General features: G+C 43.1%; 1 protein-coding gene across 1 annotated transcript; it reads left to right on the plus strand.

Annotated features, from left to right (window-relative positions):
- dnajb6a (DnaJ heat shock protein family (Hsp40) member B6a) lies at positions 1–26,033 on the plus strand. Its single transcript, XM_061928770.2, has 8 exons — positions 1–156; positions 2,817–2,912; positions 4,314–4,423; positions 6,615–6,680; positions 12,813–12,908; positions 15,864–16,007; positions 21,825–22,077; positions 25,561–26,033. The coding sequence occupies exons 2-8, from the start codon at positions 2,848–2,850 to the stop codon at positions 25,664–25,666; spliced, it is 840 nt and encodes a 279-aa protein (XP_061784754.1). The 5' UTR covers positions 1–156; positions 2,817–2,847; the 3' UTR covers positions 25,667–26,033.
- The last annotated feature ends 220 nt before the right edge of the window (positions 26,034–26,253 follow it).

Here is a 26,253-nt window from a genome sequence, read left to right on the forward strand (position 1 = left end):
TGCGACTAATCCGACAAGCTGCAGTTTGTTGTGGCGAGAAGAAGAAGAAGAAGAAGCCGCTCTGCGTTTGAAGCTTCTTCTTTTTTTTTCTTTTTTTTTTACAAACAACCTCACTAAATCACTTTTGTCCCACGTCACACGACAACATCGTTTCAGGTAAACGTGACGTGACGTCATTGGCGCTGAGCTCGCGGGCTGCTAAATGCTGGCTAGCCTGCGAGCTAACCGCTATGCTAACCATCGGATTATTATTATTATTATTGCTATTATTATTATTATTATTGTCCACATTTGAAGACGTTTTGCTATATTGCGTGTTTAAAAATGTGTAGAAACAAACAAGCGTTTTTGTTTGAGTGTTTTGTTTATTTCAGCGCGGTGGCTGCCGTGACCAAATGTAGGACAATTTCCCTTTTTTTCTTCAATATTAATGTATTAATATATATATTTGTCTACAAGTTGAACATTTTCCCAACAACTAACAGTAATTATGTTCAATTTGTGTTCAGCCCGCAATTAAAAACCTGTTTTCCTTCGCTCTTAAACACAATATGACGGGACTGGCCGTAAATTGGAGACTGACGTCGCAACTCCGTGGCTTCTTGCGTTTTTACTAGCGTTTTAGCTCATTTCCTATACAGGTTTAAACCCTACACAACCATGGATTTCGATACATGTCGCCATCCAAGAAGTATGCTAACTTGTTAGCATTCTGACTCTTGAGCATGCTAACGTTTTATGCTAGCATTTTTGCTAAGTCTATTCATTTTAGCCTAAAAAAACCATTGGTTTTTGATACAAGAAGTATGCTAATTTGTGTTAACATTCTGACTCTTGAGCATGCTAACGTTTTATACTAGCATTTTTTGCTGAGTTTATTCATTTTAACCTAAAAAAAGCATGGATTTCGAAACAAGAAGTATGCTAACTTGTCCTGGGGTTAGCATTCTGACTCTTGAGCATGCTAACGTTTCATGCTAACATTTTTTTGCTGAGTTTATTAATTTTAACCTAGAAAAAACATGGATTTTGATACAAGAAGTATGCTAACTTGTCCCGGTGTTAGCATTCTGACTTTTGAGCATGCTAACATTTTATACTAACATTTTTTGCTGAGTTGATTAATTTTAACCTAAAAAAAACATGGATTTTGATACAAGAAGTATGCTAACTTGTGTTAGCTTTCTGACTCTTGAGCATGCTAACGTTTTATGCTAGCATTTTTTGCTGAGTTTATTCATTTTAACCTAAAAAAAAGCATGGATTTCGAAACAAGAAGTATGCTAACTTGTCCTGGGGTTAACATTCTGACTCTTGAGCATGCTAACGTTTCATGCTAACATTTTTTTGCTGAGTTTATTAATTTTAACCTAGAAAAAACATGGATTTTGATACAAGAAGTATGCTAACTTGTCCCGGTGTTAGCATTCTGACTTTTGAGCATGCTAACATTTTATACTAACATTTTTTGCTGAGTTGATTAATTTTAACCTAAAAAAAACATGGATTTTGATACAAGAAGTATGCTAACTTGTGTTAGCTTTCTGACTCTTGAGCATGCTAACGTTTTATGCTTGCATTTTTTGCTGAGTTTATTAATTTTAACCCAAAAAAAGCATGGATTTCAAAACAAGAAGTATGCTAACTTGTCCTGGTGTTAGCATTCTGACTCTTGAGCATGCTAACGTTTTATACTAACATTTTTTGCTGAGTTGATTAATTTTAACCTAAAAAAAAACATGGATTTTGATACAAGAAGTATGCTAACTTGTCCCGGTGTTAGCATTCTGACTTTTGAGCATGCTAACGTTTTATACTAACATTTTTTGCTGAGTTGATTAATTTTAACCTAAAAAAAACATGGATTTTGATACAAGAAGTATGCTAACTTGTGTTAGCTTTCTGACTCTTGAGCATGCTAACGTTCTATGCTAACATTTTTTTGCTGAGTTTATTAATTTTAACCTAAAAAAAAACATGGATTTTGATACAAGAAGTATGCTAACTTGTCCCGGTGTTAGCATTCTGACTTTTGAGCATGCTAACGTTTTATACTAAAAATTTTTGCTGAGTTGATTAATTTTAACCTAAAAAAAACATGGATTTTGATACAAGAAGTATGCTAACTTGTGTTAGCTTTCTGACTCTTGAGCATGCTAACGTTTTATGCTAGCATTTTTGCTAAGTCTATTCATTTTAGCCTAAAAAAAACATTGGTTTTTGATACAAGAAGTATGCTAATTTGTGTTAGCATTCTGACTCTTGAGCATGCTAACGTTTTATACTAGCATTTTTTGCTGAGTTTATTCATTTTAACCTAAAAAAAAAAACATGGATTTTGATACAACAAGTATGCTAACTTGTCCCGGTGTTAGCATTCTGACTCTTGAGCATGCTAACGTTTTATACTAGCATTTTTTGCTGAGTTTATTAATTTTAACCTAAAAAAAGCATGGATTTCGAAACAAGAAGTATGCTAACTTGTCCTGGTGTTAGCATTCTGACTCTTGAGCATGCTAACGTTTCATGCTAACATTTTTTTGCTGAGTTTATTAATTTTAACCTAAAAAAAACATGGATTTTGATACAAGAAGTATGCTAACTTGTCCCGGTGTTAGCATTCTGACTCTTGAGCATGCTAACGTCTTATGCTAGCATACGCCAACTGTTCCTGTTATCGGGCCAACATTAGCATGCTAGCATTTCATACTAGCATTTCAGCTAATCTGGATCATTCCGGCCTTAAAAATGGAGGGATTTTGAGCCTCGTCTGGATTTGCGAGACGTGGAATCTAACCGGCAACCTGTGCTCCTAGGTCGGACAGGCTTGAGAAGGTCCCGTCAGCCATGGTGGACTACTACCAGGTCCTGGGAGTGCGCAGAGATGCGCCTGCAGACGACATCAAGAAAGCGTAAAAATGACATTTATTTATTATTCGGGAATAAAAACGGTTTTCAGCGAGACAATATAAACAATGACTTGCACATACCAAGTCTGTATGTGTTAGTTAGTAAGTCAATATTTTGACTATTTACTAAGTCAAAATAATGACTTACTAAATGTTATATTTGTATCAACATGTGATAGCAGGGACCCTGCCATTCAAAACTAGGCTGCTGCATTACTAATGTTTAATGTAACTATAGCTGAAAAACATAGTAGAATAGCAATAGGAGAGACTATTCATGTAGGCTTTATGATGCACTTACATTATTATATCAACTATCAGAGACAGAAAGTCTTCATTTAACATAATGTCCTCTTTTGCTGCTTCAACACAGCTCAATCAACACAGAAAAAAGTCAAGTGAAATAACTTAGTTGTTAACTGTAGGTCAATAATGCTTGTGTGTATATATATTTACAAAGAAGTGAAGTTTGCATAGTAGAGTTTTAACTTGCACTTCATGCACATGTGTGTGTGGTGTTGTACCTCCTTCATGCACATGTGTGTGTGGTGTTGTACCTCCTTCATGCACATGTGTGTGTGGTGTTGTACCTCCTTCATGCACATGTGTGTGTGGTGTTGTACCTCCTTCATGCACATGTGTGTGTGGTGTTGTACCTCCTTCATGCACATGTGTGTGTGGTGTTGTACCTTCTTCATGCACATGTGTGTGGTGTTGTACCTCCTTCATGCACATGTGTGTGTGGTGTTGTACCTCCTTCATGCACATATGTGTGTGTGGTGTTGTACCTCCTTCATGCACATGTGTGTGTGGTGTTGTACCTCCTTCATGCACATATGTGTGTGTGGTGTTGTACCTCCTTCATGCACATGTGTGTGTGGTGTTGTACCTCCTTCATGCACATGTGTGTGTGGTGTTGTACCTTCTTCATGCACATGTGTGTGGTGTTGTACCTCCTTCATGCACATGTGTGTGTGGTGTTGTACCTCCTTCATGCACATGTGTGTGTGGTGTTGTTGTTTGTTCTTCATGCACATGTGTGTGTGGTGTTGTACCTCCTTCATGCACATGTGTGTGTGGTGTTGTACCTCCTTCATGCACATGTGTGTGGTGTTGTTGTTTGTTCTTCATGCACATGTGTGTGTGGTGTTGTTGTTTGTTCTTCATGCACATGTGTGTGTGGTGTTGTTGTTTGTTCTTCATGCACATGTGTGTGTGGTGTTGTTTGTTCTTCATGCACATGTGTGTGTGGTGTTGTTTGTTCTTCATGCACATGTGTGTGGTGTTGTTGTTTGTTCTTCATGCACATGTGTGTGTGGTGTTGTTGTTTGTTCTTCATGCACATGTGTGTGTGGTGTTGTTGTTTGTTCTTCATGCACATGTGTGTGTGTGTGTGTGTTCCAGATACAGGAAACTGGCCCTGAAGTGGCACCCTGATAAGAACCCTGAGAACAAGGAGGAGGCTGAGAAGAAGTTCAAGGAGCTGTCAGAAGCTTATGAAGTTTTGTCTGATGGTTTGTCACACCTTTACCTTCTACTACACCTTTACCTTCTACTACACCTTTACCTTCCACTACACCTTTACCTTCTACTACACCTTTACCTTCTACTACACCTTTACCTTCTACTACACCTTTACCTTCTACTACACCTTTACATTCTACTACACCTTTACCTTCTACTACACCTTTACATTCTACTACACCTTTACCTTCTACTACACCTTTACCTTCCACTACACCTTTACCTTCCACTACACCTTTACCTTCCACTACACCTTTACCTTCCACTACACCTTTACCTTCCACTACACCTTTACCTTCCACTACACCTTTACATTCTACTACACCTTTACATTCTACTACACCTTTACCTTCCACTACACCTTTACATTCCACTACACCTTTACCTTCTACTACACCTTTACCTTCTACTACACCTTTACCTTCTACTACACCTTTACCTTCCACTACACCTTTACCTTCTACTACACCTTTACATTCTACTACACCTTTACCTTCTACTACACCTTTACCTTCTACTACACCTTTACCTTCTACTACACCTTTACATTCTACTACACCTTTACATTCTACTACACCTTTACCTTCTACTACACCTTTACCTTCTACTACACCTTTACCTTCTACTACACCTTTACATTCTACTACACCTTTACCTTCTACTACACCTTTACCTTCTACTACACCTTTACCTTCTACTACACCTTTACATTCTACTACACCTTTACATTCTACTACACCTTTACCTTCTACTACACCTTTACCTTCCACTACACCTTTACCTTCCACTACACCTTTACATTCTACTACACCTTTACCTTCTACTACACCTTTACCTTCTACTACACCTTTACCTTCTACTACACCTTTAACTTCTACTACACCTTTACATTCTACTACACCTTTACCTTCCACTACACCTTTACATTCTACTACACCTTTACATTCTACTACACCTTTACATTCTACTACACCTTTACCTTCTACTACACCTTTACCTTCCACTACACCTTTACATTCTACTACACCTTTACATTCCACTACACCTTTACCTTCCACTACACCTTTACCTTCCACTACACCTTTACATTCCACTACACCTTTACATTCTACTACACCTTTACATTCCACTACACCTTTACCTTCCACTACACCTTTACCTTCCACTACACCTTTACCTTCCACTACACCTTTACCTTCCACTACACCTTTACATTCTACTACACCTTTACCTTCTACTACACCGTTACCTTCTACTACACCTTTACCTTCCACTACACCTTTACCTTCTACTACACCTTTACCTTCTACTACACCTTTACCTTCCACTACACCTTTACCTTCCACTACACCTTTACCTTCTACTACACCTTTACTTTCTCTTCTTCTTCTACTACTACACCTTTACCTTCTACTACACCTTTACCCTCCACTACACCTTTACCTTCTACTACACCTTTACCTTCTCTTCTTCTTCTACTACTACACCTTTACCTTCCACTACACCTTTACCTTCTACTACACCTTTACCTTCCACTACACCTTTACCTTCCACTACACCTTTACCTTCCACTACACCTTTACCTTCTACTACACCTTTACCTTCTCTTCTTCTTCTACTACTACACCTTTACCTTCCACGACACCTTTACCTTCCACTACACCTTTACCTTCTACTACACCTTTACCTGCTCTTCTTCTACTACTACACCTTTACCTTCCACTACACCTTTACCTGCTCTTCTACTACTACACCTTTAATGCTCTTCTTCTACTACACCTTTACATGCTCTTCTACTACTACACCTTTACCTGCTCTTCTACTATTACACCTTTACTTGCTCTTCTTCTTCTACTACACCTTTACATGCTCTTCTTCTACTACTACTACACCTTTACATGCTCTTCTTCTTCTACGACACCTTTACCTGCTCTTCTTTTACTACTACTACACCTTTACCTGCTCTTCTACTACTACACCTTTAATGCTCTTCTTCTACTACACCTTTACCTGCTCTTCTTCTACTACACCTTTACCTGCTCTTCTACTACACCTTTACCTGCTCTTCTTCTACTACACCTTTACCTGCTCTTCTTCTACTACGCCTTTACCTGCTCTTGTTCTACTACGCCTTTACCTGCTCTTGTTTATTCTTTATTTCACCACCATCTTTGTGTGCAGCCAACCAGAGGAGCACGTATGATCGCTACGGCAAAGAAGGACTCACGGGGAGCGCTGGAGGTCTAGGTAATTATCCTGGTACTACACAAAATGTACATTTTTTTTGTTTAAATATGTATTTTTTAATAAAAAAAATAAAAAAAAATATATACAAATAAAAAGAAATTGTGATGATTTTGTAATTTAAAAAATATATATTTCAAAATGTATGGAATGTGGGCTTGTATTAAAGCCTCAGGGAGTTGAACGCCCCTGCCTTACATAGATCCGGGTCACCCTTGGGCAAGGTGTAGCACCCGAATGCCCCCCCCCCATCAGGGTTACGATACCCCCCATGAAAAAAACGAAGAGAAGATGCGTTACCCGGCCCGGCCTCCTCCGGAGCTAGGCCCGGAGGCAGGGCTCATCAGCGAGTGCCTGGTGGCCACGGAGCCCGGCCGGGCCGAGCCCGAAAAAGCTACGTGGACACACCATCTTCTCCGCCACGTTGCCCCACCACCCGCGGTCGGAACCAGTGTGGTCGGGTGCGCTGCCAAGTGGATGGCAGTGAAAGTGGAGGCTCCAGACGGACCAATTCGGGGCAGCAGAGGCTGACTTTCGGGACGTGGAACGTCTCTGCGCTGGTGGGGAAGGAGCCTGAGCTGGTGCGAGAGGTGGAACGCTACCGGTTGGATCTGGTGGGGCTTACCTCTACGCATAACAAGGGCTCTGAAACCACACTCCTGGACAAGGGATGGACCTTGTTCACTTCTGGAGTTGCTCAGGGTGTGAGGGCCCAGGTGGGTGTGGGGATACTCACGAGTCGACAGCTGAGTGCCTGTACATTGGAGTTCACCCCAGTGGACAAGAGGGTCGCCTCCCTTCGCCTTAGGATTAGAGGGGGGAAACTCTTGACTGTTGTTTGTGCGTACGCACCAAACAAGAGTTCAGAGTATTCGGCCTTCTTGGATACCTTGCATGGGGTCCTGTATGGGGCGCCGGCAGGGGATTCCATAGTCTTGCTGGGGGACTTCAACGCGCACGTGGGCAATGACAGTGATACTTGGACTGGCGTGATTGGGAGGAACGGTCTCCCTGATCTGAACCTGAGTGGTGGATTGTTATTGGACTTCTGTGCTAGTCACGGACTTGCGATAACAAACACCATGTTCAAGCATAAGGATGCTCATAGGTGTACCTGGTACCAGACACCAGAGCACCCTAGGCCAAAGATCAATGATCGATTTTGTAATCGTATCAGCTGATCTGAGGCCGTATGTTTTGGACACTCGGGTGAAGAGAGGGGCTGAACTGTCAACTGATCACCATCTGGTGGTGAGTTTGGTCAACTCCCACCTCCGGCGGGACTTCTCTGCCATCCCTGTGGAGGTTGGGGCCATTGAACAGGAATGGGCAATGTTCAAAGCCTCTATTGCTAAAGCTGCAGCTGCGAGCTGTGGCCAGAAGGTCTTAGGTGCCTCAAGGGGCGGTAACCCTCGAACACCCTGGTGGACAGTGGTGGTCAGGGAAGCCGTCCGACTGAAGAAGGAGTCCTACCGGGGTATGTTATCCCCGGGGACTCCGGAGGCAGTTGCAAGGTACCGACAGGCCCGAAGGGCAGCGGCCGTGGCTGTGGACGAGGCTAAGCAGAGGGTGTGGGTGCAGTTTGGGGAATCCAAGGAGAAGGACTATCGGGCGGAACCAAAGCTGTTCTGGAAGACCATACGGCACCTCAGGAGGGGGAAGCAGGGAACCATCCAAGCTGTGTACGGCAAGGATGGGACTTTGCTGACTTCAAGTGAGGAAGTCGTAGGGCGTTGGAAAGAGCACTTTGAGGAACTCCTGAACCCAAATACATCACACACAACCTCTCTGACAGGAGCAGAGCTTGAGGATGATGGGGGATCGACGTCGATCTCTCGGAGTGAACTCACTGAGGTAGTTAAACAACTCCACAGTGACGAGATCCGTCCAGAAATGCTGAAGACTCTGGGTGTTGATGGGCTGTCTTGGTTGATACGCCTTTTCAACATTGAGTGGAAGTCTGGGACAGTGCAGAGGGAGTGGCAGACTGGGGTGGTGGTTCCCCTTTTCAAAAAGGGGGACCAGAGGGTGTGTGCTAATTACAGGGGTATCACACTACTCAGCCTCCCTGGGATAGTTTACGCCAAGGTACTGGAAAGGAGGGTCCGGCCAATGTGGATTCTGTCCTGGTCGTGGAACAACTGACCAGCTCTTTACTCTTGCGGGAATCCTGGAGAAGGCCTGGGAGTATGCCTATCCAGTCTACATGTGCTTTGTGGATTTGGAGAAGGCGTATGACCGGGTCCACCGGGAGATCTTGTGGGAGGTGCTTTGGGAGTATGGAGTGAGGGGAACCCTGCTGAGGGCCATCCAATCTCTGTACAACCAAAGCGAGAGTTGTGTCCGGGTGCTTGGATGTAAGTCGGATCCGTTTCCAGTGGGGGTTGGTCTCCGCCAGGGCTGCGCTCTATCACCTATCCTGTTTGTGATTTTCATGGACAGGATTTCTAGGCAGAGTCGTGACCATTGCGGAGAGGGTATACGTCTCGGGGGGCTAAAGGTTGCGTCACTGCTGTTTGCAGATGATGTGTTCCTGATGGCACCTTCGGTTCGTGACCTTCAGCTCTCACTGGATCGGTTCGCAGCCTAGTGTTCAGCGGCTGGAATGAGGATCGGCATCTCCAAATCTGAGGCCATGGTTCTCAGCAGGAAACCGATGGTTTTGTACAGTCCAGGTAGAGGACGAGACTCTATCCCAGGTGGAGGAGTTTAAGTATCTCGTGGTCTTGTTCACGAGTGAGGTAAAGATGGAGAAGGAAATCAGCCGGAGAATCGGAGCAGCTGGGGCAGTATTGCAGTCTCTCTGCCGCACTGTTGTGGCGAAACGAGAACTGAGCCAGAAGGCAAAGCTCTCGGTCTACCGAGCTATCTACATTCCTACTCTCACCTATGGTCATGAAGTGTGGGTCATGACCCAAAGAGTAAGATCGCGGATACAAGCGGCCGAAATGAGTTTCCTCAGAAGGGTGGCTGGCATCTCCCTTAGAGATAGGGTGAGAAGTTCAGTCACCCGAGAGAGACTCGGAGTAGAGCCGCTGCTCCTTTGCTTGGTGGTTTGGGCATCTCGTGCGGATGCCTCACCAGCGTCTCCCAAGGAGGTCCTTGTTGCACGTCCCACTGGGAGGAGACCCCGCGGCAGGCCAAGGACCAGATGGGGGGATTACATCTCCTCTCTGGCCTGGGAACGCTTCGGGATTCGCCAGGAGGTAGTTGCTAATGTTGCTCTGGAGAGGGAAGTCTGGGGGTCTCTGCTGGAGCTGTTGTCCCCGCGACCCCAGAAGATGGATGGATGGATATTTCAAAATGTTTTAAAAATGTAAATTCATTTATTCAAAAAGTAAAAAAAAAAATAGAAAACATATAAAATAACTTTAAAAAATAGATACATAGAAAATTTAGACTTAGACTTCTTTTTATTGTCATTCAAATTTGAACTTCACAGCACAGATAAGAACGAAATTTTGTTACATAAGCTCATGGTAGTGCAGGGTAAAAAAAGCAATAAGGTGCACATATGAATAATAAATGTATATAAATATATATATAAAATAAATAAATATATATAAATAAATAGATTACTGTACGGATAAATATATTGCACTTTTTCACATGCGTCCACGTTTATGGATGTATGTTATATTGTCTTTTTTATTCCAGCGAGTTAATCCATTTTGGGGGGAGTTGAGGGGATCATTTAATTATGATGCGTTCAAGAGTCTTACGGCCTGAGGGAAGAAGCTGTTGCAGAACCTGGAGGTTCTGCTTCGGAGGCTGCGGAACCTCTTTCTAGAGTCCAGCAGTGAAAACAGTCCTTGGTGGGGGTGGGAGGAGTCTTTGCAGATTTTCTGAGCCCTGGTCAGGCAGTGGCTTTTTGAGATCTCCTGGATAGGAGGAAGAGGAGTCCTGATGATCTTTTCCGCCGTCCTCACCACTCTCTGGAGAGACTTCCAGTCTGAGGCATTGCAGGCTCCAGTCCAGACAGAGATGCTGTTGGTCAGCAGGCTCTCTATAGTGCCTCTGTAGAATGTGCTGAGAGAGCTGTGCTCTTTTCATCCCACGCAAAAAGTGCATGTGCTGCTGAGCTCTTTTTACAAGAGCTCCGTTGTCTGCACCCCCAGGAACTTGGTGCTGCTTACTATCTCCACCGCTGTGCCGTTGATGTAGAGTGGAGCGTGGCTGGACTGGTGCTTCCTGAAGTCAACCATGATCTCCTTGGTCTTGTTGACATTCAGGACCAGGTTGTTGGTTCTGCACCAGTCAAGCAGATGTTTCACCTCCTCCCTGTAGTCCATGTCGTTGTTGTCACGGATGAGGCCCACTACTGTCGTGTACTTCACAATGTGGTTAGTAGTGGACCTGGCGCAGCAGTCATGGGTCATCAACGTGAACAGCAGCGGACTCAGGACGCAGCCCTGGGGGGGAGCCGGTGCTCAGGGAGATGGCATTGGAGGTGTTGTTGCCCACTCTCACAGATTGGGGTCTGTCTGTGAGGAAGACAAGCAGCCAGTTGCAAAGGGGAGTACTGAATCCAAGGGGGGCCAGTTTGCTCACCAAGTGCTGCGGGATGATGGTGTTGAATGCTGAGCTGAAGTCCAGGAACAAGATCCGCACGTGTGTGTCCTTTCCTTCCAGATGTTCTAAGCTCAGGTGGAGTGCAGAGGAGATGGCGTCCTCTGTGGAGCGGTTAGGGCGATAAGCATACTGGTATGGGTCAAATGTAGGGGGAAGTTTGGAGACAATATATTCCTTTACCAGCCTCTCCAAGCACTTCATTATGATGAGGGTGAGTACAACGGGGCGGTAATCATTGAGGGAGGAGATTGTGGGGTTTTTAGGCACTGGAATGATTGTGGCCGTCTTAAAACATGATGGTACCACAGCCTGGGTCAGCGAGATGTTGAAGATGTCTGTGAGAACCCCAGGCAGCTGGTCTGCACATCCCTTAAGCACCTTGCCCGGAATGTCGTCAGGTCCCGGTGCTTTCCGGGGGTTCACTCTCCTCAGGGTTTTTCGGACATCCGCTATATCCAGGTTGAGCGGCTGCTCATCAGGGCGGAGTGGTGTTAAGTGCCTCAAACCTTGCAAAGCAGTTGTTAAGGTCACCTAGGAAGCTGATACTGTTGTCACAGGGACAGGGGGCAGCTTTATAGTCCGTGATGACCTGTATGCCCTGCCACATTCGTCTAGTGTTTGTAGGGTTCTCGAAGAAGTCCTGCACTTTCTGACTGTGAGCACGCTTTGCAACCTTAATGGCACGATTCAGGTTAGCTCTAGCCCCCATGTCGCCAGACTTGAAAGCCTTGTTCCGAGCCTTCAGCGTTGCACGTACCTCACTGTTCATCCAGGGTTTCTCGTTGGGCCGTGTGGGGATGTTCTTGATCACACTGACATCCTCCATGCACTTCTGAATGTATGCGGACACAGACTCTGTATACTCCTCCACACATGTGTGGTGATATTCGGTGGCGGCTGCTTTGAACATGTCCCAGTCTGTGGTTTCGAAGCAGTCTTGTAATGCTGACATTGCTCCCTCTGGCCAGGTCCTCACCTGCTTCACTGTAGCTTGCTTCCTGACCAGCAGGGGCTTGTATGCAGGAATTAGCATCACAGATAGATGGCCTGAGGAGCCGAAGTGGGGGCGTTGTGCAGCTTTATACGCCTGTTTAATATTACTATACACCAAGTCCAATCTGCTTCCACCCCTGGTTGCAAAATTCACATATTGATGGAAATGAGGGAAAACTGTTTTCATGTTAGCGTGATTAAAATGCCCTGCCACGATGAAAGCTCCCTCTGGATGTGTTGTTTGCAGTTCATTGAAAAGGTTTACAATTAAAAAGTTGTGTTTAAAGAAATGTGTGAATAGACTAAAAAAAGTCACAAATATATCTAACAAATAAGCATGCTATTGTTAGCATGCCAACATTTTTATGCTAGTGTTTTAGCAAAAGGTCACTTTTCCAAGAAGTAGAGTGAAACCTCAAAGGTCCTGGATGTCACCTTTGATGTGTCACTCGAGTCTTGAGTTGGAAGCACCGTGGTCCAGGATCTGCGGTTGTGGTCTACGTGCCACGTACTGTCTGACCTTTGACCTACGAGTGACCTTGAGACATAAAGATGGATGATGTGTTCCAGGAGGACATTACCACAACGGAGACCATTTCCATCAACCCTTCACCTTCAGAAACCCAGAGGACGTGTTCAGGGACTTCTTTGGAGGCAACTTCTTTGGTACGTCTTCTCTGCTTCTTCTTCTTCTCCAAAACTCTTTGCCAACTTCTTTGGTACGTCTTCTCTGCTTCTTCTTCTTCTCCAAAACTCTTTGCCAACTTCTTTGGTACGTCTTCTTTGCTTCTTCTTCTCCAAAATTCTTTGCCAACTTCTTTGTACGTCTTTGCTTTTTCTTCTCCAAAACTCTTTGACAACTTCTTTGGTACGTCTTCTTTGCTTCTTCTTCTTCTCCAAAACTCTTTGCCAACTTCTTTGGTACGTCTTCTTTGCTTCTTCTTCTTCTCCAAAACTCTTTGCCAACTTCTTTGGTACGTCTTCTTTGCTTCTTCTTCTTCTCCAAAATTCTTTGCCAACTTCTTTGTACGTCTTTGCTTCTTCTTCTCCAAAACTCTTTGCCAACTTCTTTGGTACGTCTTCTTTGCTTCTTCTTCTTCTCCAAAACTCTTTGCCAACTTCTTTGGTACGTCTTCTTTGCTTCTTCTTCTTCTCCAAAATTCTTTGCCAACTTCTTTGTACGTCTTTGCTTTTTCTTCTCCAAAATTCTTTGCCAACTTCTTTGGTACGTCTTCTTTGTTTCTTCTTCTTCTCCAAAACTCTTTGCCAACTTCTTTGGTACGTCTTCTTTGCTTCTTCTTCTTCTCCAAAACTCTTTGCCAACTTCTTTGGTACGTCTTCTTTGCTTCTTCTTCTTCTCCAAAACTCTTTGCCAACTTCTTTGGTACGTCTTCTTTGCTTCTTCTTCTTCTCCAAAACTCTTTGCCAACTGCTTTGGTACGTCTTCTTTGCTTCTTCTTCTTCTCCAAAACTCTTTGCCAACTTCTTTGGTACGTCTTCTTTGCTTCTTCTTCTTCTCCAAAACTCTTTGACAACTTCTTTGGTACGTCTTTGCTTCTTCTTCTCCAAAACTCTTTGCCAACTTCTTTGGTACGTCTTCTTTGCTTCTTCTTCTTCTCCAAAACTCTTTGCCAACTTCTTTGGTACGTCTTCTTTGCTTCTTCTTCTTCTCCAAAACTCTTTGCCAACTTCTTTGGTACGTCTTCTTTGCTTCTTCTTCTTCTCCAAAACTCTTTGCCAACTTCTTTGGTACGTCTTCTTTGCTTCTTCTTCTTCTCCAAAACTCTTTGCCAACTTCTTTGGTACGTCTTCTTTGCTTCTTCTTCTCCAAAACTCTTTGCCAACTTCTTTGGTACGTCTTCTTTGCTTCTTCTTCTCCAAAACTCTTTGCCAACTTCTTTGGTACGTCTTCTTTGCTTCTTCTTCTTCTCCAAAATTCTTTGCCAACTTCTTTGGTACGTCTTCTTTGTTTCTTCTTCTTCTCCAAAACTCTTTGCCAACTTCTTTGGTACGTCTTCTTTGCTTCTTCTTCTTCTCCAAAACTCTTTGCCAACTTCTTTGGTACGTCTTCTTTGCTTCTTCTTCTTCTCCAAAACTCTTTGCCAACTGCTTTGGTACGTCTTCTTTGCTTCTTCTTCTTCTCCAAAACTCTTTGCCAACTTCTTTGGTACGTCTTCTTTGCTTCTTCTTCTTCTCCAAAACTCTTTGCCAACTTCTTTGGTACGTCTTCTTTGCTTCTTCTTCTTCTCCAAAACTCTTTGACAACTTCTTTGGTACGTCTTTGCTTCTTCTTCTCCAAAACTCTTTGCCAACTTCTTTGGTACGTCTTCTTTGCTTCTTCTTCTTCTCCAAAACTTTTTGCCAACTTCTTTGGTACGTCTTCTTTGCTTCTTCTTCTCCAAAACTCTTTGCCAACTTCTTTGTTACGTCTTCTTTGCTTCTTCTTCTTCTCCAAAACTCTTTGCCAACTTCTTTGGTACGTCTTCTTTGCTTCTTCTTCTTCTCCAAAACTCTTTGACAACTTCTTTGGTACGTCTTCTTTGCTTCTTCTTCTCCAAAACTCTTTGCCAACTTCTTTGTTACGTCTTCTTTGCTTCTTCTTCTTCTCCAAAACTCTTTGCCAACTTCTTTGGTACGTCTTTGCTTCTTCTTCTCCAAAACTCTTTGCCAACTTCTTTGGTACGTCTTTGCTTCTTCTTCTCCAAAACTCTTTGCCAACTTCTTTGGTACGTCTTCTTTGCTTCTTCTTCTCCAAAACTCTTTGCCAACTTCTTTGTTACGTCTTCTTTGCTTCTTCTTCTTCTCCAAAACTCTTTGCCAACTGCTTTGGTACGTCTTCTTTGCTTCTTCTTCTTCTCCAAAACTCTTTGCCAACTTCTTTGGTACGTCTTCTTTGCTTCTTCTTCTTCTCCAAAACTCTTTGCCAACTTCTTTGGTACGTCTTCTTTGCTTCTTCTTCTTCTCCAAAACTCTTTGCCAACTTCTTTGTTACGTCTTCTTTGCTTCTTCTTCTTCTCCAAAACTCTTTGCCAACTTCTTTGGTACGTCTTCTTTGCTTCTTCTTCTTCTCCAAAACTCTTTGACAACTTCTTTGGTACGTCTTCTTTGCTTCTTCTTCTCCAAAACTCTTTGCCAACTTCTTTGTTACGTCTTCTTTGCTTCTTCTTCTTCTCCAAAACTCTTTGCCAACTTCTTTGGTACGTCTTTGCTTCTTCTTCTCCAAAACTCTTTGCCAACTTCTTTGGTACGTCTTTGCTTCTTCTTCTCCAAAACTCTTTGCCAACTTCTTTGGTACGTCTTCTTTGCTTCTTCTTCTCCAAAACTCTTTGCCAACTTCTTTGTTACGTCTTCTTTGCTTCTTCTTCTTCTCCAAAACTCTTTGCCAACTGCTTTGGTACGTCTTCTTTGCTTCTTCTTCTTCTCCAAAACTCTTTGCCAACTTCTTTGGTACGTCTTCTTTGCTTCTTCTTCTTCTCCAAAACTCTTTGCCAACTTCTTTGGTACGTCTTCTTTGCTTCTTCTTCTTCCCCAAAACTCTTTGCCAACTTCTTTGGTACATCTTCTTTGCTTCTTCTTCTCCAAAACTCTTTGCCAACGTGCCACTCCTCCTCCTCCTCCCAGGTGCAGACCCTTTCCAAGAAGACCCTTTCTTTGGCAAAAGCCGGCGACACCACAGTCGGGGAAGTCGAAGCCGAAATGGTGGTTCCTACCCAGGAGGCTTTGTGGGCCTCATGCCCTTTGGGGGCTTCTCACCTTTTGATCCAGGTACTCCAAGACCAGAGTCCTACTTTGACACTAGAGTCCTACTTTAGTCCTACTTTGACACCAGAGTCCTACTTTAGTCCTACTTTGACACCATAGTCCTACTTTAGTCCTACTTTGACACCAGAGTCCTACTTTGACACCATAGTCCTAATTTAGTCCTACTTTGACACCAGAGTCCTACTTTAGTCCTACTTTGACACCAGAGTCCTACTTTAGTTCTACTTTGACACCATAGTCCTACTTTAGTCCTACTTTGACACCATAGTCCTACTTTAGTTCTACTTTGACACCATAGTCCTACTTTAGTCCTACTTTGACACCAGAGTCCTACTTTAGTCCTACTTTGACACCATAGTCCTACTTTAGTCCTACTTTGACACCATAGTCCTACTTTAGTCCTACTTTGACACCAGAGTCCTACTTTAGTCCTACTTTGACACATAGTCCTACTTTAGTCCTACTTTGACACCATAGTCCTACTTTAGTCCTACTTTGACACCATAGTCCTACGTTAGTTCTACTTTGACACCATAGTCCTACTTTAGTCCTACTTTGACACCATAGTCCTACTTTAGTCCTACTTTGACACCATAGTCCTACTTTGACACCATAGTTCTACTTTAGTCCTACGTTGACACCATAGTCCTACTTTAGTCCTACTTTGACACCAGAGTCCTACTTTAGTCCTACTTTGACACCATAGTCCTACTTTAGTCCTACTTTGACACCATAGTCCTACTTTAGTCCTACTTTGACACCATAGTCCTACTTTAGTCCTACTTTGACACCATAGTCCTACTTTAGTCCTACTTTGACACCATAGTCCTACTTTAGTCCTACTTTGACACCATAGTCCTACTTTAGTCCTACTTTGACACCATAGTCCTACTTTAGTCCTACTTTGACACATAGTCCTACTTTAGTCCTACTTTGACACCATAGTCCTACTTTAGTCCTACGTTGACACCATAGTCCTACTTTGACACCATAGTCCTACTTTAGTCCTACTTTGACACCAGAGTCCTACTTTAGTACTACTTTGACACCATAGTCCTACATTAGTCCTACTTTGACACCAGAGTCCTACTTTAGTCCTACTTTGACACCATAGTCCTACTTTAGTCCTACTTTGACACCATAGTCCTACTTTAGTCCTACTTTGACACCATAGTCCTACTTTAGTCCTACTTTGACACATAGTCCTACTTTAGTCCTACTTTGACACATAGTCCTACTTTAGTCCTACTTTGACACCATAGTCCTACTTTAGTCCTACTTTGACACCATAGTCCTACTTTAGTCCTACTTTGACACCATAGTCCTACTTTAGTCCTACTTTGACACCATAGTCCTACTTTAGTCCTACTTTGACACATAGTCCTACTTTAGTCCTACTTTGACACCATAGTCCTACTTTAGTCCTACTTTGACACCATAGTCCTACTTTAGTCCTACGTTGACACCATAGTCCTACTTTAGTCCTACGTTGACACCAGAGTCCTACTTTAGTCCTACTTTGACACCATAGTCCTACTTTAGTCCTACTTTGACACCAGAGTCCTACTTTAGTCCTACTTTGACACCATAGTCCTACTTTAGTCCTACTTTGACACCAGAGTCCTACTTTAGTCCTACTTTGACACCATAGTCCTACTTTAGTCCTACTTTGACACCATAGTCCTACTTTAGTCCTACTTTGACACCATAGTCCTACTTTAGTCCTACTTTGACACCATAGTCCTACTTTAGTCCTACTTTGACACATAGTCCTACTTTAGTCCTACTTTGACACCATAGTCCTACTTTAGTCCTACGTTGACACCATAGTCCTACTTTGACACCATAGTCCTACTTTAGTCCTACTTTGACACCAGAGTCCTACTTTAGTACTACTTTGACACCATAGTCCTACATTAGTCCTACTTTGACACCAGAGTCCTACTTTAGTCCTACTTTGACACCATAGTCCTACTTTAGTCCTACTTTGACACCATAGTCCTACTTTAGTCCTACTTTGACACCATAGTCCTACTTTAGTCCTACTTTGACACATAGTCCTACTTTAGTCCTACTTTGACACATAGTCCTACTTTAGTCCTACTTTGACACCATAGTCCTACTTTAGTCCTACTTTGACACCATAGTCCTACTTTGACACCATAGTCCTACTTTAGTCCTACTTTGACACCATAGTCCTACTTTAGTCCTACTTTGACACCAGAGTCCTACTTTAGTCCTACTTTGACACCATAGTCCTACTTTAGTTCTACTTTGACACCATAGTCCTACTTTAGTCCTACTTTGACACCAGAGTCCTACTTTAGTCCTACTTTGACACCATAGTCCTACTTTAGTCCTACTTTGACACATAGTCCTACTTTAGTCCTACTTTGACACCACAGTCCTACTTTAGTCCTACTTTGACACCATAGTCCTACTTTAGTACTACTTTGACACCATAGTCCTACTTTAGTCCTACTTTGACACCATAGTCCTACTTTGACACCATAGTCCTACTTTAGTCCTACGTTGACACCATAGTCCTACTTTGACACCATAGTCCTACTTTAGTCCTACTTTGACACCAGAGTCCTACTTTAGTACTACTTTGACACCATAGTCCTACTTTAGTCCTACTTTGACACCAGAGTCCTACTTTAGTACTACTTTGACACCATAGTCCTACTTTAGTCCTACTTTGACACCAGAGTCCTACTTTAGTCCTACTTTGACACCATAGTCCTACTTTAGTCCTACTTTGACACCAGAGTCCTACTTTAGTCCTACTTTGACACCATAGTCCTACTTTAGTCCTACTTTGACACCATAGTCCTACTTTAGTCCTACTTTGACACATAGTCCTACTTTAGTCCTACTTTGACACATAGTCCTACTTTAGTCCTACTTTGACACATAGTCCTACTTTAGTCCTACTTTGACACATAGTCCTACTTTAGTCCTACTTTGACACCACAGTCCTACTTTAGTCCTACTTTGACACCATAGTCCTACTTTAGTACTACTTTGACACCATAGTCCTACTTTAGTCCTACTTTGACACCATAGTCCTACTTTGACACCATAGTCCTACTTTAGTCCTACGTTGACACCATAGTCCTACTTTGACACCATAGTCCTACTTTAGTCCTACTTTGACACCAGAGTCCTACTTTAGTACTACTTTGACACCATAGTCCTACTTTAGTCCTACTTTGACACCAGAGTCCTACTTTAGTCCTACTTTGACACCATAGTCCTACTTTAGTTCTACTTTGACACCATAGTCCTACTTTAGTTCTACTTTGACACCATAGTCCTACTTTAGTCCTACTTTGACACCAGAGTCCTACTTTAGTCCTACTTTGACACCAGAGTCCTACTTTAGTCCTACTTTGACACCAGAGTCCTACTTTAGTTCTACTTTGACACCATAGTCCTACTTTAGTACTACTTTGACACCATAGTCCTACTTTGACACCATAGTCCTACTTTAGTCCTACTTTGACACCAGAGTCCTACTTTAGTCCTACTTTGACACCATAGTCCTACTTTAGTCCTACTTTGACACCAGAGTCCTACTTTAGTCCTACTTTGACACCATAGTCCTACTTTAGTCCTACTTTGACACCAGAGTCCTACTTTAGTTCTACTTTGACACCAGAGTCCTACTTTAGTCCTACTTTGACACCATAGTCCTACTTTAGTCCTACTTTGACACCAGAGTCCTACTTTAGTCCTACTTTGACACCATAGTCCTACTTTAGTTCTACTTTGACACCATAGTCCTACTTTAGTTCTACTTTGACACCATAGTCCTACTTTAGTCCTACTTTGACACCAGAGTCCTACTTTAGTCCTACTTTGACACCAGAGTCCTACTTTAGTCCTACTTTGACACCAGAGTCCTACTTTAGTTCTACTTTGACACCATAGTCCTACTTTAGTCCTACTTTGACACCAGAGTCCTACTTTAGTTCTACTTTGACACCATAGTCCTACTTTAGTTCTACTTTGACACCATAGTCCTACTTTAGTTCTACTTTGACACCATAGTCCTACTTTAGTCCTACTTTGACACCAGAGTCCTACTTTAGTCCTACTTTGACACCATAGTCCTACTTTAGTACTACTTTGACACCAGAGTCCTACTTTAGTCCTACTTTGACACCATAGTCCTACTTTAGTCCTACTTTGACACCAGAGTCCTACTTTAGTCCTACTTTGACACCATAGTCCTACTTTAGTCCTACGTTGACACCATAGTCCTACTTTAGTTCTACTTTGACACCATAGTCCTACTTTAGTTCTACTTTGACACCATAGTCCTACTTTAGTTCTACTTTGACACCATAGTCCTACTTTAGTCCTACTTTGACACCATAGTCCTACTTTAGTTCTACTTTGACACCATAGTCCTACTTTAGTTCTACTTTGACACCATAGTCCTACTTTAGTCCTACTTTGACACCAGAGTCCTACTTTAGTCCTACTTTGACACCATAGTCCTACTTTAGTACTACTTTGACACCAGAGTCCTACTTTAGTCCTACTTTGACACCATAGTCCTACTTTAGTCCTACTTTGACACCATAGTCCTACTTTAGTCCTACTTTGACACCAGAGTCCTACTTTAGTCCTACTTTGACACCATAGTCCTACTTTAGTACTACTTTGACACCATAGTCCTACTTTAGTCCTACTTTGACACCATAGTCCTACTTTAGTCCTACTTTGACACCATAGTCCTACTTTAGTCCTACTTTGACACCATAGTCCTACTTTAGTCCTACTTTGACACCAGAGTCCTACTTTAGTCCTACTTTGACACCATAGTCCTACTTTAGTTCTACTTTGACACCATAGTCCTACTTTAGTTCTACTTTGACACCATAGTCCTACTTTAGTCCTACTTTGACACCAGAGTCCTACTTTAGTCCTACTTTGACACCAGAGTCCTACTTTAGTCCTACTTTGACACCAGAGTCCTACTTTAGTTCTACTTTGACACCATAGTCCTACTTTAGTCCTACTTTGACACCAGAGTCCTACTTTAGTTCTACTTTGACACCATAGTCCTACTTTAGTTCTACTTTGACACCATAGTCCTACTTTAGTTCTACTTTGACACCATAGTCCTACTTTAGTCCTACTTTGACACCAGAGTCCTACTTTAGTCCTACTTTGACACCATAGTCCTACTTTAGTACTACTTTGACACCAGAGTCCTACTTTAGTCCTACTTTGACACCATAGTCCTACTTTAGTCCTACTTTGACACCAGAGTCCTACTTTAGTTCTACTTTGACACCATAGTCCTACTTTAGTTCTACTTTGACACCATAGTCCTACTTTAGTTCTACTTTGACACCATAGTCCTACTTTAGTCCTACTTTGACACCATAGTCCTACTTTAGTTCTACTTTGACACCATAGTCCTACTTTAGTTCTACTTTGACACCATAGTCCTACTTTAGTCCTACTTTGACACCAGAGTCCTACTTTAGTCCTACTTTGACACCATAGTCCTACTTTAGTACTACTTTGACACCAGAGTCCTACTTTAGTCCTACTTTGACACCATAGTCCTACTTTAGTTCTACTTTGACACCATAGTCCTACTTTAGTCCTACTTTGACACCAGAGTCCTACTTTAGTCCTACTTTGACACCATAGTCCTACTTTAGTACTACTTTGACACCATAGTCCTACTTTAGTCCTACTTTGACACCATAGTCCTACTTTAGTCCTACTTTGACACCATAGTCCTACTTTAGTCCTACTTTGACACCAGGGTTTTCTGCTGTCTTTGTTTTTCAGGTTTCGGTTCCTTTGGTTCCTTCGGTTCCATGGGTTCTATGGGTTCCATGAGTTCCATGGGTCCCATGGGTCACATGGGTCACATCGGTCACATGGGTCACATGGGTCACATGGGGGGTCTGGGAGGGGGGGGCTTGACCTCCTTCTCCAGCAGCTCCTATGGAGGAGGGGGAGGAGGAGGGGGGATGGGCAACTTCCGCTCTGTGTCCACGTCCACCAAGATCATCAACGGCAGGAAGATCACCACTAAGAGGTCAGTATTATACTTTATACTATGAGGAACATCTAAAGGTGAAGTGTGAGGAACATCTAAAGGTGAAGGGTGAGGAACATCTAAAGGTGTGAGGAACATATAAAGGTGTGAGGAACATCTAAAGGTGAAGTGTGAGGAACATCTAAAGGTGAAGTGTGAGGAACATCTAAAGGTGAAGTGTGAGGAACATCTAAAGGTGAAGTGTGAGGAACATCTAAAGGTGAAGTGTGAGGAACATCTAAAGGTGAAGTGTGAGGAACATCTAAAGGTGTGAGGAACATATAAAGGTGTGAGGAACATCTAAAGGTGAAGTGTGAGGAACATCTAAAGGTGAAGTGTGAGGAACATCTAAAGGTGAAGTGTGAGGAACATCTAAAGGTGTGAGGAACATATAAAGGTGTGAGGAACATCTAAAGGTGAAGTGTGAGGAACATCTAAAGGTGAAGTGTGAGGAACATCTAAAGGTGAAGTGTGAGGAACATCTAAAGGTGAAGTGTGAGGAACATCTAAAGGTGTGAGGAACATCTAAAGGTGAAGTGTGAGGAACATCTAAAGGTGAAGTGTGAGGAACATCTAAAGGTGAAGTGTGAGGAACATCTAAAGGTGAAGTGTGAGGAACATCTAAAGGTGAAGTGTGAGGAACATCTAAAGGTGAAGTGTGAGGAACATCTAAAGGTGAAGTGTGAGGAACATCTAAAGGTGTGAGGAACATCTAAATGTGAAGTGTGAGGAACATCGTAAGGTGTGAGGAACATCTAAAGGTGAAGTGTGAGGAACATCTAAAGGTGAAGTGTGAGGAACATCTAAAGGTGTGAGGAACATCTAAAGGTGAAGTGTGAGGAACATCTAAAGGTGTGAGGAACATCTAAAGGTGAAGTGTGAGGAACATCTAAAGGTGAAGTGTGAGGAACATCTAAAGGTGAAGTGTGAGGAACATCTAAAGGTGAAGTGTGAGGAACATCTAAAGGTGAAGTGTGAGGAACATCTAAAGGTGAAGTGTGAGGAACATCTAAAGGTGAAGTGTGAGGAACATCTAAAGGTGAAGTGTGAGGAACATCTAAAGGTGAAGTGTGAGGAACATGTGACTCAGGTGTGAGGAAGATCTAAGGAACATCTGACTCAGGTGTTAGGAAGATCTAAGGAACATCTGACTCAGGTGTGAGGAAGATCTAAGGAACATGTGACTCAGGTGTGAGGAAGATCTAAGGAACATGTGACTCAGGTGTGAGGAAGATCTAAGGAACATGTGACTCAGGTGTGAGGAAGATCTAAGGAACATGTGACTCAGGTGTGAGGAAGATCTAAGGAACATGTGACTCAGGTGTGAGGAAGATCTAAGGAACATGTGACTCAGGTGTGAGGAAGATCTAAGGAACATGTGACTCAGGTGTGAGGAAGATCTAAGGAACATGTGACTCAGGTGTGAGGAAGATCTAAGGAACATGTGACTCAGGTGTGAGGAAGATCTAAGGAACATCTGACTCAGGTGTGAGGAAGATCTAAGGAACATGTGCCTCAGGTGTGAGGAAGATCTAAGGAAGATCTAAGGAACATGTGAGGAAGGTGTGAGGAAGATCTGACTCAGGTGTGAGGAAGATCTAAGGAACATGTGACTCAGGTGTGAGGAAGATCTAAGGAACATCTGACTCAGGTGTGAGGCACATGTGACTCAGGTGTGAGGAAGATCTAAGGAACATCTGACTCAGGTGTGAGGAAGATCTAAGGAACATGTGAGGAAGGTGTGAGGAAGATCTGACTCAGGTGTGAGGAAGCTCTAAGGAACATGTGACTCAGGTGTGGGGAAGATCTAAGGAACATGTGACTCAGGTGTGAGGAAGATCTAAGGAACATGTGACTCAGGTGTGAGGAAGATCTAAGGAACATGTGACTCAGGTGTGAGGAAGATCTAAGGAACATCTGACTCAGGTGTGAGGAAGATCTAAGGAACATGTGCCTCAGGTGTGAGGAAGATCTAAGGAACATGTGAGGAAGGTGTGAGGAAGATCTGACTCAGGTGTGAGGAAGATCTAAGGAACATGTGAGGAAGGTGTGAGGAAGATCTAAGGAACATCTGACTCAGGTGTGAGGAACATGTGACTTAGGTGTGAGGAAGATCTAAGGAACATCTGACTCAGGTGTGAGGAAGATCTAAGGAACATGTGAGGAAGGTGTGAGGAAGATCTAAGGAACATGTGACTCAGGTGTGGGGAAGATCTAAGGAACATCTGACTCAGGTGTGAGGAAGATCTGACTCAGGTGTGAGGAAGATCTAAGGAACATGTGACTCAGGTGTGAGGAAGATCTAAGGAACATGTGAGGAAGGTGTGAGGAAGATCTAAGGAACATGTGACTCAGGTGTGAGGAAGATCTAAGGAACATGTGACTCAGGTGTTAGGAAGATCTAAGGAACGTGTGAGGAAGATCTCAGGAACATGTGAGGAAGGTGTAAGGAACATCTGACTCAGGTGTGAGGAAGATCTAAGGAACATGTGAGGAAGATCTAAGGAACATCTGACTTAGGTGTGAGGAACATGTGACTCCGGTGTGAGGATGATCTAAGGAACATCTGACTCAGGTGTGAGGAACATGTGACTTAGGTGTGAGGAAGATCTAAGGAACATGTGACTCAGGTGTGAGGAAGATCTAAGGAACATGTGACTCAGGTGTGAGGAAGATCTAAGGAACATGTGACTCAGGTGTGAGGAAGATCTAAGGAACATCTGACTTAGGTGTGAGGAACATGTGACTCCGGTGTGAGGATGATCTAAGGAACATCTGACTCAGGTGTGAGGAACATGTGACTTAGGTGTGAGGAAGATCTAAGGAACATCTGACTTAGGTGTGAGGAACATGTGACTCCGGTGTGAGGATGATCTAAGGAACATCTGACTCAGGTGTGAGGAACATGTGACTTAGGTGTGAGGAAGATCTAAGGAACATGTGACTCAGGTGTGAGGAAGATCTAAGGAACATGTGACTCAGGTGTGAGGAAGATCTAAGGAACATGTGACTCAGGTGTGAGGAAGATCTATGGAACATGTGACTCAGGTGTGAGGAAGATCTAAGGAACATCTGACTCAGGTGTTAGGAAGATCTAAGGAACATGTGAGGAAGGTGTGAGGAAGATCTCAGGAACATGTGAGGAAGGTGTAAGGAACATGTGACTCAGGTGTGAGGAAGATCTAAGGAACATGTGACTCAGGTGTGAGGAAGATCTAAGGAACATGTGACTCAGGTGTGAGGAAGATCTAAGGAACATCTGACTCAGGTGTGAGGAAGATCTAAGGAACATGTGACTCAGGTGTGAGGAAGATCTAAGGAACATGTGAGGAAGGTGTGAGGAAGATCTAAGGAACATGTGCCTCAGGTGTGAGGAAGATCTAAGGAACATGTGACTCAGGTGTGAGGAAGATCTAAGGAACATGTGACTCAGGTGTGAGGAAGATCTAAGGAACATGTGACTCAGGTGTTTGTCCTCCACAGAGTGGTGGAGAACGGCGTGGAGCGAGTGGAAGTAGAAGAAGACGGCCAGTTACGCTCAATCACCGTCGACGGCAAGGAGCAGCTGCTGCGGCTGGAACACAAGTGAAAGTGAAAGTGAAAGTGAAAGTGAAAGCTCAGCACAAACTTACTTGATGATGTTGTTGTGTAAATATTTCTTCTCTCTGGGAGCACCCTGGAGTATGAATAGGTCATGACATTCCACCCGCTGTAAATAGGACCCTTCATCTTCTTAATACTTTCTTGCTTTTTATGCATGTCTGTGGATGTCCAGTCTTAACGTCGCCATGGTACCCAGAAACACGTCTGGACGTGATGCTAAATGTTGAACTATGTAAATATTCCTTTAACTCTCCACAACATTCAGAAGTTGGACCAAAACAACGAGAAGTAGTCAATAAATGAGTGTGATTATTTTGTATTAGTGTCAAGTCATTAAATAGTTTACACTAAAACTGATTTGCTTTCCTTCTTTCAAGCTTTTTCTAATTGTCCAGGCGGCTGATTGGAGCTGTGGTCACAAGGTGCTTGCTGCCTGTCCTGGTGGTCACAAGGTGCTTGCTGCCTGTCCTGGTGGTCACAAGGTGCTTGCTGCCTGTCCTGGTGGTCACAAGGTGCTTGCTGCCTGTCCTGGTGGTCACAAGGTGGTTGCTGCCTGTCCTGGTGGTCACAAGG

This window comes from Nerophis lumbriciformis, linkage group LG33 (genome assembly GCF_033978685.3).
Source record: "Nerophis lumbriciformis linkage group LG33, RoL_Nlum_v2.1, whole genome shotgun sequence".
Taxonomy (NCBI): domain Eukaryota; kingdom Metazoa; phylum Chordata; class Actinopteri; order Syngnathiformes; family Syngnathidae; genus Nerophis; species Nerophis lumbriciformis.

What these genes read in the sequence shown, in the direction of transcription:
- dnajb6a (XM_061928770.2), top strand. Translation starts at nt 2,848, where the DNA reads ATGGTGGACTACTACCAGGTCCTGGGAGTGCGCAGAGATGCGCCTGCA. An exon ending in CTTTGGAGGCAACTTCTTTG is followed by an intron (nt 12,909 to 15,863) that starts GTACGTCTTCTC and finishes TCCTCCTCCCAG; the next exon opens with GTGCAGACCCTTTCCAAGAA. An exon ending in CTTCTCACCTTTTGATCCAG is followed by an intron (nt 16,008 to 21,824) that starts GTACTCCAAGAC and finishes TTTGTTTTTCAG; the next exon opens with GTTTCGGTTCCTTTGGTTCC.